Source organism: Xyrauchen texanus, chromosome 31 (assembly GCF_025860055.1).
Source record: "Xyrauchen texanus isolate HMW12.3.18 chromosome 31, RBS_HiC_50CHRs, whole genome shotgun sequence".
Classification (NCBI taxonomy): Eukaryota; Metazoa; Chordata; class Actinopteri; order Cypriniformes; family Catostomidae; genus Xyrauchen; species Xyrauchen texanus.
In genome coordinates, this window is record NC_068306.1 from 3,339,302 (window position 1) to 3,358,846 (window position 19,545).

Below are 19,545 nucleotides of genomic sequence, written 5' to 3' on the forward strand. Positions count from 1 at the left end.
TAATTAAAAAAATCTTAATATTGAATCGGCATTTCAATATCTTTATAACGAATCAGGAAGCAGTTCCCACCCCTTATAAATACTGGATGTTTGTTGTGTTCTGCCCTTAAATTGGGGTTTATTTAGATTTATTTTTATATTTTTTCCATTTTGAATTGATTTGTCAATTTCTTGTGCTCATTGTAGAGCTGATGAACGAGCAAGATGAACCTCTAGAGCTGAATGAAGTGGAGGAGGAACTTCAGGATCACAAACGTCATGATTTAATACCTGGAGAAAAATCTTTGAGAAACTCAAAGACTAAGAAGAATTTCTCACCAAAAAAGCCTCAAAGAAGAGCAGCCAAAAACACTTTCACCTGCTCTCAGTGTGGAAAGAGTTTCACATGTGAAAGCCAGCTTAATATACACATGAGAATTCACACAGGAGAGAGGCCTTACACGTGCCATCAGTGTGGGAAAAGTTTTGCACAAACAAAAATTCTCACACATCATCTTCGCCGTCACTCTGGAGAAAGACCATTTAAATGTGATAAGTGCGGTAAAACATTTGTTTTGGCAACATACCTACAAAAACATCTGAAAACGCATACAAATGAGAAGCCTTACAAATGCTTTTTTTGTGGAAAATGTTTTTCATGCCAGTCCTATTGTAAAGAACACCAGAAAATACATACCGGTGCTGGGGTTCATATGTGCTTTGAATGTGGGAAGACCTTTATTAAAGCGAGAGACTTGAAACAGCACCAAAGAATTCATACTGGAGAAAAACCTTACAAGTGCTCACTCTGTGGAAAGAGTTTCACTTATTCACAACAACAGAAAACACACGAGAGAATTCATATTGGAGAAAAACCTTACAAGTGTTCACTCTGTGGAAAGAGTTACACTCAGTCATGCAACCTGAAAACACACGAGAGAATTCATATTGGAGAAAAACCTTACAAGTGTTCACACTGTGGAAAGAGTTTCACTCAGTCATGCAGCCTGAAAACACATGAGAGAATTCATATTGGAGAAAAACCTTACAAGTGCTCACTCTGTGGAAAGAGTTACACTCAGTCACACAGCCTGAAAACACACGAGAGAATTCATATGGGAGAAAAACCTTATAAGTGTTCACACTGTGGAAAGTGTTTCACTCAGTCACAACACCTGAAAATACATGAGAGAATTCATACTGGAGAAAAACCTTACAAGTGTTCACACTGTGGAAAGTGTTTCCCTTGGTCACAACAACTGAAAATACATGAGAGAATTCATACTGGAGAAAAACCTTACAAGTGCTCACACTGTGGAAAGAGTTTCCCTTGGTCACAACAACTGAAAATACATGAGAGAATTCATACTGGAGAAAAACCTTACAAGTGCTCACTCTGTGGAAAGAGTTTCCCTTGGTCACAACACCTGAAAATACACGAGAGAATTCATACTGGAGAAAAACCTTACAAGTGCTCACTCTGTGGAAAGAGTTTCCCTTGGTCACACAGCCTGAAAACACATGAGATAATTCATATTGGAGAAAAACCTTACAAGTGTTCACACTGTGGAAAGTGTTTCACTCAGTCACACAGCCTGAGAACACACGAGAGAATTCATATTGGAGAAAAACCTTACAAGTGTTCACACTGTGGAAAGTGTTTCACTCAGTCACAACACCTGAAAACACATGAGAGAATTCATATTGGAGAAAAACCTTACAAGTGTTCACACTGTGGACAGTGTTTCACTCAGTCACAACACCTGAAAACACATGAGAGAATTCATACTGGAGAAAAACCTTACAAGTGCTCACTCTGTGGAAAGAGTTTCACTCGGTCACACAGCCTGAAAACACACGAGAGAATTCATACTGGAGAGAAACCATAACACTGCTTTTGATGTGGGAAAAGTTTAAATGCAGCAAGTAATCTATATACTCATGTAAAAAGGTTTTGCCCAAGTAGTCACAGTGAGAAGACAACATCTTCATGTCCAATGATATCGAGTAAATAGTTTGAAATACAGATAAACCCAAATATTAAATTTCTTCCAAAAGAGCTGCATCATCTAAAGCACATTCAGATCGCCAGCCTGTTGTTGATTCCCTGCAGAGGTGTGGCCCCCCGACATGGGGGTAATTCCAGCGGCTTTCTCTCTGCTCGACACTACGGTTCTGTGTTTTATGTAGCACCATGGTCCTGGAGGAACGTTGTCTCGATTCGCTGTGTACTGTACTAACTGTATATGGTTGAACGACAATAAAATCCACTTGACTTGACACTGCAATAGATGAGTCTTTAGTCTAGGCTGAAACTGAGTGGGTCTGAATCCCGAACAGTGTTAGGGAGACTATTCCATAGTTTATGAGCCAAATATGAAAAGGATCTACCTCCTTTTGTGGATTTTGATATTCTTGGAATTATAAGCCAGAATTTCATGATTGTAATGAATGTGACAGAATATAGCGTGTCAGAAGGTCACTTAAGTACTTTGGAGCTTGACCATTCAAAGCTTTGAATGTAGTTAATGGAATTTTAAAATTAATAAAACATTTAAAAGGTAGCCAATTTAATGATAATAAAATTGGACTTATATTTTCATATTTCTTGGTTCTAGTAAGCACTCTCGCAGCTGCATTTTGAACTATGAAGTTACTTTATTGAACTTGCAGTACATCCTCCCAGTAGTGCATTACAATAATATAGTCTTGAGGTCATGAAGACATTAATTCAATAATTTTTTTGAATTTCAAATGACAGATTGGTATCAAATAACACCTATGTTCCTTGCTGTAGAAGAAGACGTAACAGTACATCCATCGAGAGTCATATTATATTTAGAGGTTTTTGGTCCAATAATTAGTGTCACTGTTTTATCAGAATTGAGTAGAAGGACATTTCTGGCTATCCAGTCTTTGATTTCATTGATACATAATTTGGAGAATTGTGAATTTTGTTGGTTTTAGAAGAAATATAAAGTTGGGTATCGTCTGCATAACAGTGGAAATTTATTCCATGATTCCTGATAATATCTCCCAGGGGAAGCATGTATAAGGAGAAAAGTAGAGATCCTAAAACTGATTCCTGTGGCACTCCTTACATAACTTTTGTTTGATTTGAAAATTCCTTGTTTACACATACAAAGTGGTAGCGGTCTGCTAAATAGGACCTAAACCATGCTAATGCAAGTCCATAATTCTCCAACCTATTCAAGAGAATGTCGTGATCTATCGTGTCGAATGCAGCACTAAGATCTAAAAGCACTAGAAGAGAAATGCAGCCACGATCAGATAAGAGCAAGTTATTTGTAACTCTGATAAGTGCAGTCTCTGTAATGAGATGGGGCCTAAATCCTGACTGAAACTGTTCATATATTCCATTTCTCTGTAGAAATTAACATAATTGGGAGGACACTAGTTTTTCTGCTATTTTTGACATAAATGGTGGATTTTAAATTGGTCTGTAATTAGCCAATTCTCCAGGATCAAGTTGTGATCTCTTAATATGCGGTTTTATAACTGCCATTTTAAAGTTTCTTGAGACATGCCCAAAGGATTGTGAGTTAATAATATTAAGAAGAGGTTCTGAGATTACAGGGAATACCTCTGTGGCAGGGCCGGGTCGTGATTATACACACCCGGTCCCTTATCAGGCTAATTAAGCCTCCGAGAGGGATAAAGGCCGATGGCAGACGGTGGTGCGACGAGAGAGAGATAGTTTACGGACATGTCCGTCATGTGTGTTTGTGTCTTTTAAGTTATTCATTAAAATATTATTTATATTATCAAGCCAGTTCTTGCCTCCTTCCCATTGAACCCTTTTACAACCTCTTTTAAGAGGTTTTTTGGTATTGGATCTAACAAACATGTTGTGGCATTTGAATTCTTGATACGTTTTCTTCATGACCAATGACGGCAAAGGATTGAAGTTCTCATGAGGAAAATTATGAGACACTGTTTTGCTGAGGTGCTGTGACATTTGATTGCATATTTCCAATTTTACTTCTAATTATTTCAATTTTATCAGGAAAGAAATTCATGAAGTCATAACTATTGTGCTGCGATGGAATATCTGGTTCTGGTCCTTCCACGCACCACGAAATACCTAAATTTTTTTTATTCTTCCACTTACGCTCCATTATCAGAGTTGCTCTCTTGAGAGCATGAGTGTGATCATTGTACACGTTGCAAGTTTTTTTTTTTTTTTCTTTTTTTTTTCCTTTAATCAAAGGGGGGCGACACTTTCAAGAGTGATAGAAAAGATTGCAATTATACTTTTTGTTATTATATTAAGTTATTTTTATTATCCTTATCCTTTTTTAAGATAAAAGTGCTTTTTTAAGATATCCAGCAATGCAGCATTCTGGATTTTAATTAATATTGTAATCGCAAAATAGCCTTCAATGATAAATCTGCATTTAAAACTGTCTGCATCGACTGCCTCAGTTAGCACAAGCTAATAGTACCCTCTAGCGGCTGTGCTAAGATGATGCCATCAACACTGGCGGCCAAAAGTTTGGAATAATGTACCAAAGTGGCATTCAACTGATCATAATGTGCAGTCAGGACTTTAATAATGTGAAAAATTACTATTACAATTTGAAAATAAATGTGCAGAACTTCTTGAACAATTTCACATATTTCTCATCAAAAAATCCTCCATGTGCTGCAATGACAGATTTGCTGATCCTTGTTATTCTAGTTGTCAGTTTGTCCAGATACTTCGGTGTATTCGTGGAAATACTAGACATATTCCGTCATCGACAAACTTCCCATTGAGGAAAGCAGAAACTAATAAGGAGGTGGCAGAAGATTTAGGATGGGAAGATAACAGGCCACCGTTATTGTGGTCCATTTAAGAGCTTTGGCTGAGGGGAATTGAAGTGAATAATTATGTAACTTCTATAGTGCTTTATTTGACATTTTGGAGGTTGACAGGTTCCCTTTGAAAACATTTGATGGAAATGTGAGGCTAGGATAAAAGTTTGACGTATACTGTTACTATTTCCCGCCAAACGCATCAACACTCCAGTCCAGTAGGAGGCGAGAAAATCACCAGAAGTTGTTTTGCAAACCGCCATTTATCACGAAGAAAGAACAGTTTGAGCTCTCAATCGGTACATGTGCAGTTTGTTTATTATTATTTGTGAGATTTATAGTTTCAAGTGTGTGTGTGTGTTTTATGTGCATGTACTTTTTCTCTCTTTGGTGTTTTAATGATCGTAAATAAGCTTTTTATCGCCGTATGTGACTGGATAAACAAGTTATTAGATATATCATTTAAGCATCTGGAGCATTGTGAATTTGAGTGTTTTTATTGTGTAATGTGTTGTTGAAATCAAACTGAGGTAAATTATGTTACATTACTGACAAATGAGCTCGTTAAATCCGGCTGTTTGTAAATTATTTCAGTGAAGGCTATTATATGTTGAATAAAGCTAGCTATGTGCTAATATCAGACAATATTTCAGGAAAATGAAACCCGAACACAAAGCACATCCATCCATCGTCAACCGCTTATCCTGTGTACAGGGTCGCGGCACAAAGCACATATAATAATAAATTTTATTTGTAATGCGCCTTTCTCAGACTCAAAGCGCTACAGCATGTACAAAACAAAATAATCAAACATGTGAATAAAAATATAGAAGTATCAAAAAAGAAAAAAATACATAAAAAAAATGTAATACTTTTCAATAAATTGAAAACTTGACTAAAAAGATGTGTTTTAAGAAGTTTCTTAAAACAATCCACAGAAGCAGCATCCCTAATAGATGAGGGTAGTGTGTTCCATAACTTAGGCGCGTTATAGAGATTGCTAATGTGACGTCATCGTGACGTATTACCAGTGGTGAACGCAAAGCATTTTGGGAATCCGCGGCACAAACAGAAGGCGCCAGACTTGATTGCATGGAGGGAAGAACGCAGTGTTCAAGGTGCCGTCTACCTGCTGTGTTATAAACTGCAATAGTCGTTCTCACGATAGAAGTGGCATAAAGCTTAAGAACGGAAAATCCTTTTATCGTTTTCCAGCGTGGAAAAATAATAGTACAAGCCATGATTCAGAGGTGACAAAAAGTGCGACGAATGGCATGGATAGCAGCAGTACGATAACACTCCACCACACATGATGGTGTGTTCAAAGCATTTTCACAAAGTTAAATTACAGAGAGTAATTGTAAATGTTATGTTGTGGGCAAATAACCAGCGTGTTTTGTTTGATTTAACCAGACCATTAGATTTGACGTTAGGCCAATGTTAACCGTTAACTAGCATGAAATGGCTAGAAAATGAGCTTAAGTTACCAATGTACTAAAGCGTAACGTTAATCAGTTTTAAATGTTGTACATCTAGGCTACATAGCAATTTATTTGGTGACTGTGTTTGCAGGCAAACCTGCCTATGAAATGTTGGAGTGTGATCCTGACTGGGCCTGGGATATGTGGTGCCTTGTGAGGGGGAGGATAAGACTTTGCTGGATAAAATTGTGATTGTGTGCTGTGCTTTGACCAATATGTGTCCAAGTTGTGAAGCCGTCGTGTTAGAATTATACACCATGCTCACATCTAATATGTAAATTATTATTTTGTTTTTTTTTCCAAAAGATTTTGTAATGTCACTTCTCACATGTAATGATTTTTAGCCATCTCTGTAAATAAAATACACAAAGACTGAATGAAATTCTGCCTCCTTTATCTGTATTAAGGAAGAATTGTGCAAAATCAGTTTGGATGCAATACACAATTACATAACTTAAACTTAATTTCAGTTTCTTTACATATTTAACATGTAAATACATTTAGATGAAGACATTTATAAAGAGCCCATAGAAAAGATAACTGGAAATGTATGAGGTAGGTTGTGGGTGATAAGTCACAGACATGTACAAGCATCGCATTGCCATAACTCTTCTCTGGCTGGTGCGCTGCTGAATCCCACGCAACCTAAATGGAACCACTGTATAGGACAGTTCTGATTATCGCAGGCAACCATGTCTGCAAATATTCAGGCTGTCTGCAAAAGCACCACAACACAGCCTTTTCAGGTTGACCTCCCCTGACCAGTCACTATGCTCGTAAGAATCCAGTCCTTTGATTCCATTTTTTTTCTCGTCATATCTAGTCTTTGCATTAGGATGTAGTTTTAGGCGGTATGGTGTTTTAGGCGGCAATGTTTTCTTTAGCCCGCTGCATTTTGTAGGATTATATTCTGTTTTTCACGCTATTTTTTTTTATTATTTTCATGCCACTAGCCTGCTATGCGATGCCAGTCTATGTAAACGGGCCAAACATACCCATAATTCTTTGCGTTCTGATGACGTTGCCGCCCAGTTGGTCACATGTCTTAGCAATCTCTATAGGAAAAGGCCCTTCCCCCCATGGTTTTTAATTTACAACGAGGCTGACACAGAGAGAGAGAGCCAGCAGAGCGGAGAGAGCGAACGGGAATGGATGGAGTAACCAAATCACGGATGTAATCTGGAGCCAACCCATGTACTGCTTTATAGGTTAAAATCAGAATTTTGTAATCAATACATGGCTGAACTGGAAGCCAATGCAGTTGCTGGAGCACAGGTGTAATGTGATGGAGTGAGGATGTATGAGTCAAAAAACGTGCGGCAGAGTTCTTTATATATTGCAACGTCCTAATAGAATTTGCTGGTAAACCCGCAAAAAGAGAGTTACAATAATCAAGCCTTGATGTAATGAAGGCATGGATTAGCTTCTCTGCATCAGGCCTAGAGAGAAATGGTCTAATACGTGCAATGTTCCTCAGATGGAAAAAAGCAACCTTTGTTATGTTTTTAAAAATGTGAGTTAAAAGTTAGCTGGGCATCAAAAATCACACCCAAATTACGCACCTGGCCAGAAGGGGACAATTGGGTATTGTCTACTGAAATTTTTAAATCCTTACATTTACTGACATAAATTGGAGTACCAATTAATAAGATTTCAGTTTTGGAGAAAGTTGAGTTTCATCCACGCTTTAATTTCCAACAAACAGTCAGAAAGTTTTGAAGAGGAAGAATTAAGATCAGGCTAAGAACTGATATAAATCTGGGTGTCATCTGCGTAACAATGAAAGCTCAGGCCATACTTCCGAATGATCTGCCCAAGAGGCAGCATATAAACACTAAATAAAACAGGACCCAAAACTGACCCCTGAGGGACACCTTGACACAGAGGCACAGTCGGAGATCTTTTAGAACCCAGGTAGACAAATTGGGAACGATCTGATAGGTAAGATCTAAACCAATTTAACACAATTCCAGACAGACCGGTCCACCTATGCAATCTATCCAATAATATGCTGTGACATATGGTGTCGAATGCAGCCTTAAGATCTAACAAAACCAAAATGCCACAAGCCCCAGAGTCAGCTATAACGAGGAGGTCATTCAGGATCCTGACCAGAGCAGTCTCTATACTATGTCCAGATCTAAACCCAGATTGAACATTTTCAAGTAGGCTATTCATACTGAGATGAGTATGAAGTTGGCCAACAACTACACGCTCAAGCACTTTTGCCAGGAACGGTAAATTAGAGATGGGTCGATAATTTGACATATCGGTGATATCACTCCCAGGCCTTTTAAGAACTGGGGTAACTGCAGCCATTTTTAGAGCAGAAGAGACATTCCCTGAATTGAGTGAAGCATTTACAATAGCAGTGATGTGGGGCACAATGACAGGCAGACAGTTTTTCAAAACAGTCGTAGGTAGTGGATCAAGTATGCAAGTAGTAGAATTCATTGACAAAACAAGTTTAGAAATAAAATCAAAATCAACAGTATTGAAACTTGAAAAAGCAAGACCAGAGAGATTAGGAGAATGCACCTTAACAAACTCAGAAGCATCCTCACAGGCAATGGCGTTATAAATATTCTCAATCTTAGATGAAAAATAATTGAGAAATGCATTACACTGCTCAATGGTAGAACAGTTCAAGTTACTGGGAGATTTAATTAGATTATTAACTGTTCTAAACAGAACTCTGGGATTTGGGATGTTACTACTAATAATAGTAGAATAATATGCCGCTTTTGCAGCTTTGAGAGCTGTGTGATACTCAATCTGATGCTGATCAAACATTGATCTATGAACTGTTAGGCCAGATTTTTCATATTTCTGTTCCAACTGCCTGCCTATCGCCTTCAATTTGCGCACCTCAGATGTATACCAAGGAGATGATCTCTTAAAAGAAACAACACGTTTTTTCAAAGGGGCAAACTCATCCAGAATAGATGTAAGAGCAGCATTATACTGGTCAATAGAGGCCGCAACTGGTAAATCACCCATAGTATGACTAAGAAGATCAAGATCAATATCACTGATTTTCCTAAAACAGATAACATGTTCTTTCACTGTCTGCAAAGAAGGAGGAGTTAGATTGAACGTGAGGAGCTTATGATCACTTATACATACATCAGTACACTCAAGTTGTTCAATAAGTACTCCTGAGGTGCAAACCAGATCTAATATATGTCCGTGTTTGTGTGTCGGAAAATTAACATGCTGAGTGAAGTTAAAACATTCTAGTGTATCCATGAAACACACAGCATTATTGCAAGCCATATTGTCAACATGAATATTAAAATCACCAGTTAAAAGAATAACTGGACAGAGTGCACTGGCAAGTGGTCAAACACTCAGTAAATTCAGGAATAAAATGCAGAGTTAAGTTTGGTAGAACGATAGATATTTAACACAATAACTGATGAGAGACCATTCAGCTTAAAGGCCAAACATTCAAATGATGAAAAGCACGGCAATGAAACCTCAGTTACTGCAACATCAGATCTGTAAATGACAGCAAGACCGCCACCTCTACCGGTGGTGCGGGGCCGGTCAAGATAAGTGTAGCCTGGCAGAGCACACATATTTAGATTGAAATAGTCATTTGGCTGATGCCACGTTTCACAAAGGCAGAAAAAGTCCAGTTTTTTGTCCAAGACAATGTCACAAAGAAAAGCCGCTTTGTTGTTTATAGAGCGAGTGTTCAAATGTGCAAACCTGATTGTGTCAAGACGGACACCCCAGCTAGATGGAGTAGACTTCTGAAGGTAGGAGAAGTTAGCAGGGCAGACACGACGCAAAGGTAAATGGCAGCGATCCAAACGCCTTAGCGACCAAACTGAGTTTATACCGGCTCCGCTTGAATGCAGATTCCGGCGGGAGCCACGATGAACGTATTTTGCCCGGCGGAGAAGTTGTAGCGATCGCAGTTTTCCCCAAACACCAGTCGCAGGGGCGCAAGATGACCAAGCTGTAAAAGTTCCATGGCAGTGTATTTCAGCATAGTGCAATGCTGCAATCCAGGAGGTCGAAATAAATCTTGCCGTAAACTCCAAATAATGCCAGTATAAAAATAAATAAAATCCAGCAAGGCCGCATATTAGCAGCAGGTAACATCAGCCGATATAAAACCAGTCAACAGCACCATAAAATAAACAATTTAACGCGCTGATGGAGAAGCGGCAGCCACAATTGCGCCAGCGTCCTCTCCGTGCAACGTCTCCGTGAATGCGTTACATCTTTAAATATTTAAATACAATACTTTAAATACATATTTATATAATCTAAGAATTATTTATTTTATTTAACAGTTGTTCTTGTTTTTAATCATTTTTTTGAGTGTGATGCATGTCAGTCCATTATAATGAGGATGTTTTTGTGTTCAGATGTTCATCATGAGAGAGCAGGTGGATGTGATCTGCTGTAAATCAGTAGGAACTGATCTGTCCATGCTGGATATTGATGATTTCATCACAGAAATCTCTCAGCTGAAGAAAGAGGTGACGTCACTGAAGACAAAACTGATGGAGAGAGAACTGTATTCATCCTGCACCTGTTTTGAGCGAGTTAAAGTTGAGATTGTAAGTTTCAAATGATGTGATATGACTGTGACTCTGTGATGATGAACGGTACAGATGTGATTGTGTTGTGTTTGTCAGGAGCTGGAAAAGGTTTCCTGTCAATCTTCAGTGTGTGTGACTGATGGGACCTCCACAGAATGTCAGGATTCAGTGTGGAGCGGCAGAGATCAGTCCACACCACAGCAGCTGCTGGACAAACTCTCTGAACAGAGATCCAGAGACACACAGGACTCACAGCTCACTTTACTCTGTTCTACTGATGCTCAGGAGAGTGTGTGTGACAGTAATCAGGGTGATCAAACCTCCACAGAGTCTCTGACTTCTGTCTGTAACGCTGGAGAACAGCAGATGCTGCAGACACCAGTGAAGATTGAAGTGATGCAAGAGGAGATAAAAGAAGAAAACACAACAGAGGAACAAGAGAGTGTTGAAGATGATGATGATTTTATTCCCTCAGGTATTTTTCTTCCTTTTAATGTTGTTTTACATTTTGAAGAAATGTCTGCATTAAAAAGTTCCTTGTTGTTTTTATGGTTGTTTTAGAAGTGCTTAGTTGTATTTTAAAGGGATAGTTCACTCAAAAATGAAAATTGTCTCATAATTTACTCTCTAGACTTTTTTGTTTTGCTGCAGAACACAAAGATTTTTAGAAGAATGTCACATAAAGGTAGCATAAAAGTAATCCATAAGACTCGAGTGGTCAAATCTACATCTTCATGAGTGATATGATTGGTGTGGATGAGAATCAGCTCAATATTGAAGTCTTTTTTACTCTTAAAAATACATTTATTCTAGACCTCCTATGTGCATTCACGAGAGGTCTGTTGTTTTTTGGCAATTCACAATCTTCACACTTATTGCCACCTACTGGGCTGTTGTGCAAATATTTACTATAATTTTCCTTTTCTTTCTCATATTGGTACGATGAAGGGCTGTAGAAACCCTTCTTCATCTTGGTTGGAGGGACAGGCTCTATCGCGTCTTTGAGTGAGAGGGTCGTGATTTCCGCACTTAGGGATTGGGCATGTTCGCCGTGTACTACGGTAAAGCGGACGGGAGGGGCTGGCAAACTGAATTGCATTACCGAGTCAAATGGTTCTGGCCAGCCAGCGTGACGGATTGGGAAGTGAGATTCACGCGTCCAAACTCCGAGCTAGGGGCACTAAGGGGACAGTTATTTTTGACGTACCCGGCTGGGCTTCGCAGCGGGGCGGAGCAGGTAGTATGGCGTTGGGAGGCAGGGGTGCATCCCGAGGCTCTTGTGCTGAGAATAGAGGTCCGATGGAGGCGTCCTCTGGACTCGTCAGAACCGTCCGGACTGGGAACAGTCGTGGGTCTGCAGGCGAGAGGTCTGCGTCCAGCGCACTGGGGCTGTTGAGGTGTGGCGGCAGAGTGCCGTGAGAACTATAGCTCTTTTATTGAGAATGTGGGCAAATGAAATAATTTCAACCAAGGATTCTCCTCCTGGCCCTCCAGCGGGGGACGGAGTGGTTACCAGCTCCGGAGCGAACGTCTTGGTCTCTGGGTCGGGCGTCTCAGGACCGTTTGGGAGTCTTCCGGGTCCTCAACGGGGTCTGTGAAACGGGGGGGGTGTCTCCTTCGGGGCGCTCAACGCAGGTCTGAGAGCTGGGCCCGGGTTGAGGCGGTGGTGCAGGATGTTTGAAATCGCCTCCGTCTGCTTCTTCACTGCGGAGAACTGCTGGGCAAAGTCCTCGACGGTGTTGCCGAAAATGCCGAACTGGGAGACAGGCGTCGACGAAGCGTCTCTTGTCTGTCTCACGCATCTTGACCTAGTTCAGCTGCAGATGATGTTCCTGAACCACGAGTGTGGCCATCACCTGCCTGAGTGACCGTGCTGTGATCTTTGTAGCCCCGAGGGCGAGGTCAGTTGCTGAGCGCAGTTCCTGCAGCACGTCGGGATCAGGACTACCCAAGTGCAGATCTTTAAGTGCCTTGGCCTGGTGGACTTGCATGAGGGCCATGGCATGCAGGGCGGAAGCAGCCAGTCCGGTGGTGCTGTAGGCTTTGGCGGTCAGTGAAGACGTCATCCTACAGGCCTTGGAGGGGAGCACAGGGCGACCCCGCCAGGTGGCGGCGTTCTCGTGTCACAGGTGGATTGCAACCGCTCTGTCCACCTGGGGGACCGCCGTGAACACGTGGGCCTCCCCGCCGTCGAGGGTAGCGAGAGCAAATGAGCGAGAGGCTTTGTGACGAGTGGAGAAGGGTGCCCTCCACGAACTCGTCAGCTCATAATGCACTTCCAGGAAAAATGGGGGGCGGCAGAGAGCGGCGCTCAGACCTGAGGAACCAATCATCCAGCCGCGAAGGCTTTGGGGAGGACGGAGGGCTCCAGTCCAACCCCACGCTGGCGGCGGCCCGGGCAAGCATGTCGGACATCTGGGCGTCAGCCTCAGCCTGGGCGTGCTGGCCCGAAGGCGGCAGCCCAGACAAGACATCCGCGTCAGACGCCGGACTGCTCTCCGATGTAGCGGCGAGCTCATCCCGCTCAGGGGGCTCCAGAGGATAAGCAGACTGGCTGTGAAGCAAGCCGCTGTTGCCTCGAACCCGGACGGAAGTCAATGAGCGTGCTGGGGCGGCTGGTTCGCGGGGGCCAATTCACAATCTTCACACTTATTGTCACCTACTGGGCTGTTGTGCAAATATTTACAATCATTTTCCTTTTCTTTCTCATCCGTGCACAGATTTAAGATGAGATTGGTCGATTTAGATGGGCAGCCGATCGATCAGTGCATCCTTAATCTTTTTTTTGTAATTTTTCCAAAGTCATTACATTTTCTGTGTTGTCAGTTACTCTGGAGTAAAGTTTCTGCTTATAGTCTTAATTTGTTATTTTAAATTTAAGGTAGGCTCGACATTGACAATAAGGACTGCCCAATGGCCGGGCCAGTGCTGCATTTATAATGTTTGTGCAAACGGACCACAAGTGAGAGAACAAAAAGCGAACAAAGTCTTAATAAGCACTTGGAGACAAGCGAACTTGATTCTTTTTAGCTTGCAAAGACACGAGAGCACATAATATATTGGACGCTGCAAGGAACAAGAGCGTGCAGATACCGAGTGTGCCATGATCGCCTTATCCAACTGGGGTATCGAGTTATTTCCAGAGCTGTTCTGCTCCAGGATTAAGATGACTATTTAAAACAGTCTACTTCGTATCATCCTCATAGCAGACCTGTTACATTTCGCATTTCTGGACTATTTGAGCTTTGTGTATCCATCAGATTTAGTCTTGTTTGTCTAATTTCATGTTTATATCCACATTCTTAATGATAGATTAGGCCTAAAATCTACCTACTGTTTATTACACGTGTCAAGTCATATTTATTTGTATGTCGCTTTTCACAACACACATTCATTAACAGTAAATTAAACTATTATATATAAATCTTAGTCATCATTGTGTACCCGATTTCTTAGCAAGATCTCCTCTCATGAATTTTTATGTTTATTACATTCAGTTAGTTTGTGACAAAATCTTTGATCCTGCTTGTGAAAAAAATACACAGAGCCCAAAAGTTGACAGTATGACTAAACGGATGACCAAAAACCCATCAGCTCCACTGAACTCTTCACTTAAAAACACACTTGTAAATATTAATATCTTAATTAATTTTTATCTGTAAATTGGGATTATATAAAGCATAAATCATATCTTGCAAATCATAAATGTGATTATGAGAAATTATCTTCAAAACTGAAAAAAAAAATTTTAAAGCCATGATGGTAAAAAAATCTTTTTCATTTTTGTTAAACCGGACTGGGCCAGTCGTCATGTACATCCTCATGTTCTTCTAAACTTTAGTTCTTTCAGACATTTTCTGTGACTGTGACTCACATTCAATCAAAATGTGTATAATTGTCAAAAGCAACTATAAGTCATAATTAATTATATAAACTATAGCTTTTGTACAGCAAAAACATCTAGGTTACGGATGTAACCTCCGTTCCCTGATGGAGGGAACGAGACTTTGTGTCGAAGAAACGACTCTAGGGGTCTCTCTTGAGCACCTTTTGCATCTCTGATCTATGAGAAAAGGCCAATGAGAAATTGGCAGACAGAATTTGCATGTCCCGCTCCCGGGCATACGGGTATAAAGGCGGAGAAATGTTTCATTCAGGATTTTTCTTCTGAGCCGATAATGGTTCGGCAACAGTGGCTCGGTTCAGCGACGTGGCCGGGAGGACAGCGTCTCGTTCCCTCATCAGGGAATGGAGGTTACATCCGTAACCTAGACGTTCCCCTTCTGTTGCTCACTTCGACGTTGTGTTTTGTGGATATGTTTTTTTCTTGGATTTGAATTGGAATTCTTGGACTATTCACTGGACTATTTTACACCCTCGAAACACTTCTTGGATTATTCACTGGACTATTTACACGCTCAAAAGTTTTTGGGTAATTTAACTGGTTGTTTCCGTGATCCTGTCACACTGATCGGCTACGAGCCCTCTCCATTCTTATCCTCATATCCCTCGCGGCATCTGATACTGTGAGTCTCCCCTCTCTTTATAATTTTTGTTGTGTCAATCTCTGGTATGGTTGGGTAGCCTTCTCTTCTGTGGATTGTGTGGATTGCGGGTTTGATACGGTTCTGGCTAACGTAGTTAAACTGATAAATTGTTGTGTAGGTCGCGTTGGACATCACTGGTCATGTCGTCATGGATCCACTTGCAGATTCTGTTTTTTGGTATTTTTTTGGTTTGTGCTGTTTTTGAATGACGTTAATCAATTTAGTTTCCCCGAGATGGCTTTACAATTTTCTGCAGCCCATCTCAGAACATATAAAGGATCGTTCCGATTGGCTCCGGACACTTATAAATGGTGTGAACAACTTGGAGTTTTACGCCGGCCGCGCTACATACACCGGTCGCGGAAGAAACTTCGGAATTCTCACTACTCGTCTTCTAATAATATTCCGGTTGTCTGTACCAACACTCTTGCTTCTGATACAACACAGCTGGAAAATCAATCCATTAACTTTGGAAATCTAAGATCATTGTGATTTGATCCTGACCTCGGAACCTGCAGACGCACATCTTGAGACCTGCGATGTGCGCTGTTGAACACACGCTCTCTAACTGATAAAGCAACACTGTTGAATGACATAATCACTGACACAAACCTGGACATGCTACTTTTGACGGAAACCTGGCAGGTTCCTAACAACCTTTTTTAACCTGAACCTCTTAACACCACCTGGGTACATCTATTTCTCTCAACCGCGTCTCCATCTTAGAGGGGGAGGGCTGGCTGTGGTTTGCCGTGAGACTATTAAAATTTCCAAGATCAAGTTTCATGATGCTTCAGCATTTGAATACCTTGCACTGAAAATGACTGGCCAAACGCCACTGGCTGTAATCTTAATTTGCCGACCTCCGAAATGTCCCACTGACTTTTTCTCTGAGATTAGTGAGTTACTTACTCTTGTCTGTGGTGGTTATTCATCTGTTATTCTGCTTGGTGATTTTAATATACATGAAAACACTACACAATGCAATGAATTGATGTCTGTACTGGACTGTTTCAACCTAACTCAACATGTAACTTTTGCTACTCACTCCAGAGGTCATATACTGGATCTCATATGTACATCTGGCTTAAATAATATCTCTGTTAATGGTTCTGATTTTGCTTTCTCAGATCATAAAATCATAAGCTTCAGTTGTAGTGTTCCAATATCTATATCACTCCTGAAGAAAATGCTGACTTATCTTAAAATCAGTTCTGTGAATCCATCATCTTCTTCAACAAACTCTCTCTCGGCTTTCACTCTAACTACTCCTGCTGCTATAAGTGATCTAATTGTGAAGTCAAATTCCACATCCTGCCGCCTTGATCCTACACCTACTGTTTTGCATATGTTGCGTGTGCCCGAGATTGCACCCTTCATAACACATATGATAAACTGTAGTTTGGCATCCGGCGTTGTTCCAGCAGAATTAAAAATGGCTGCGGTGACCCCCATTCTGAAAAAACCTGGCCTAGACCACCTAAATATGGACAATTACAGACCAATATCCAAATTAACATTCTTAAGCAAAGTCCTTGAAAGGGTTGTTGCTTCACAACTGCGATCACACTTGGATGTTAATGGTCTTTTTGAACCTTTTCAGTCTGGAGTTCGCCCATTACATAGCACTGAAACTGCCCTTCTTCGGGTGGTTAACGACATTCTTTTGTCCATGGATTCAGGGCTGATAAACATCTTGATGCTCCTTGACTTAAGCGCTGCTTTTGACACAGTCTGCCATGAAATAAGGATCTCTAGGCTTTCTGATATTGGCATCACTGGCTCTGCTCTTTCCTGGCTTATTTCCTACATCAGCAACAAAGTAATATATCACTATACAAGGGTTTAGATCTGCCACTGCTTCACTCACACAGGGTGTTCCTCAAGGTTCTGTTCTTGGCCCACTATTGTTCATTATCTACATATATCCACTCAGTGACATCATACACAGGCATGGACTTAAATTCCATTGCTATGCTGATGATATTAGATCTGCCACTGCTTCACTCACACAGGGTGTTCCTCAAGGTTCGGTTCTTGGCCCACTATTGTTCATTATCTACATATATCCACTCAGTGACATCATACGCAGGCATGGACTTAAATTCCATTGCTATGTTGATGATATTCAAGTCTATCTTACCACCAGCTCCGATAGGCCATCTCTGCCTGACTCACTCACTGCATGTATCAAGGACATCAAGCATTGGATGTCCCTGAATTTCCTCAAATTAAATGATAAGAAAACTGAGATATTAGTGATTGGCTCTACTGCCTCAGTTAAAAGGATGGACCAGTCCTTTGACATTGATGGAATTCATGTTAAGCCTTCGTCATCGATTCATAACCTTGGTGTCTTATTCGATCCAACTCTATCTTTTGGCTCTCATATTTCTTCTATTTTTACAAACTCTTTTTTCCATCTTCGTAATATTGCTCGTCTACGATCTTCTCTCACTTTAGCTGATGCCGAAACCTTAATTCGTGCATTAATCACATCACGCCTGGACTATTGCAATGCCTTATTTCTTGGTCTTCCCAAAAAACGTATTGCAAGATTACAGTATGTTCAGAACTCTGCAGCTAGAGTTCTCACCTCTACCAGGCGTTCTGCTCACATTACTCCTCTGCTTCATGACCTTCACTGGCTACCTGTGGCATCACGTATCCACTATAAGGTAGTGCTGCTAACGTTCAAAGCATTAAATTGTCTTGCTCCCCAATATCTGTCTGACCTACTCTACCCTTACCGTCCTGCCCGGTCCCTTAGATCAGCTGAACTTGGTTTACTGTCCATCCCTCGTTTCAGGTTGTCTACTGTAGGTGGAAGGTCTTTTAGTATTAATGCTCCTCAATTATGGAATTCGCCTTACACCATGTAATATCTCATCTGTGGCTACTTTCAAGACCCAGTTAAAAACATATCTATTTCACATGCATTTTGGATAAGTTGACTATGTATCCTATGTGACTGTAATGTATGTGAGGGTGTCTAAATGTATTTGAAATGTACAATGTAAAGCGACATTGAGCTATGGAAAGGTGCTATATAAATAAAACAACTTCTTCTTCAACATGTACTGCTGACACCGGAGCGGGCAGGTATTTTACGTGCCAAAGCGACCGGCTATGTCAGGCTGCACGAACCCTTCCCCAATGCCCCATAGAATCATCAGAGCCTTCTGGATCTTTAGCCTCGATAGGTTGGAACAGGGCAACGCTGCCAAGCATGGGAACAGGCCATGCCAGCCATGCCTTTTCTCTCTCTATGTTTCTCTCATAGAGCTAAAGCGGCTGGAGCCCTCATACACATTGGGGAAGGCGGTCTTACCCAGTTTCCTATTCTTTCAAGGGGGAAAGACCCTGCGGAGACCACAATTGCCCAGACTGGGGGAGGTAAGAGTGGTGGAATATATCACATGTGCTTTTAGGTCACATGTGGAAAGTGGTGCGGTGATAGATCCTGCCTCATCGCTTCAAAAACGGCGACCAGGGGGCAATGGGGACTGCCCAAGGGAGATGCAGGTCAGCTCGTAAGGGTACCGTACAGCGGAAAATACACACCGGGGGAAGTCCATGTAGGGGCCCTGACCTGTGGAGCACCTATTCCATTAAAGGGTAGATTTGAGTACCTGCATTGGATTTGGTCTGCAAATTCCTCAGCTGAATTCGAAGACCCAGAGTGCTAGGGAGGAGTCATCCAGGGAGCTGAGTAAGTTGGATCTACCGGCTTGGGTGTGATAGGCCAGTTTAATGGCGTCCACTACTCGGTGGGAAACCCTGTTTGGAGACAGCGTTCCCTCTCCGCTGTCCACCAAAGCAGACAAAGAGCTGCTCAGTCTAAAGCTCTGCATGCGGTCCAAGTAGATACGCGAAGCACGTATCGGACACAGCAACGAAGGGATTGGGTTTGCCTCTGCCTCCTCCCGGGGCAGCACTTGCAGGTTCACTACCTGGTCTCTGAACGGAGTGGTAGGTACCTTGGGCACGTAGCCCGGTCGTGGTCTTAGGATCTCATGAGTGTCTGCCGGACCGAACTCCAGGCAAGTGTCGCTGACAGAGAATGCTTGCAGGTCCCTAACCCTCTTGATGGAGGCGTGTGCGATCAGGAGGGCCGTTTTCAGGGAGAGGTCCCTGAGTCCGACTGATTCTAGCGGCTTG

The 19,545-nt window shown here is 41.6% G+C and overlaps 1 protein-coding gene and 1 pseudogene across 1 annotated transcript in view; both read left to right on the forward strand.

The window, feature by feature from the left end:
• Positions 1 to 19,545, forward strand: part of LOC127624944 (zinc finger protein 208-like) — a 114,194-nt gene that overhangs the window by 14,106 nt on the left and 80,543 nt on the right. Inside the window, exon 2 of the mRNA XM_052099877.1 lies at positions 10,661 to 10,855. Coding sequence (XP_051955837.1) covers positions 10,661 to 10,855 — 195 coding nt within the window. The remainder of the gene's footprint in view (positions 1 to 10,660; positions 10,856 to 19,545) is intronic.
• The window catches only part of LOC127624975 (zinc finger protein 665-like), a 45,269-nt pseudogene that overhangs the window by 1,922 nt on the left and 23,802 nt on the right, over positions 1 to 19,545 (forward strand).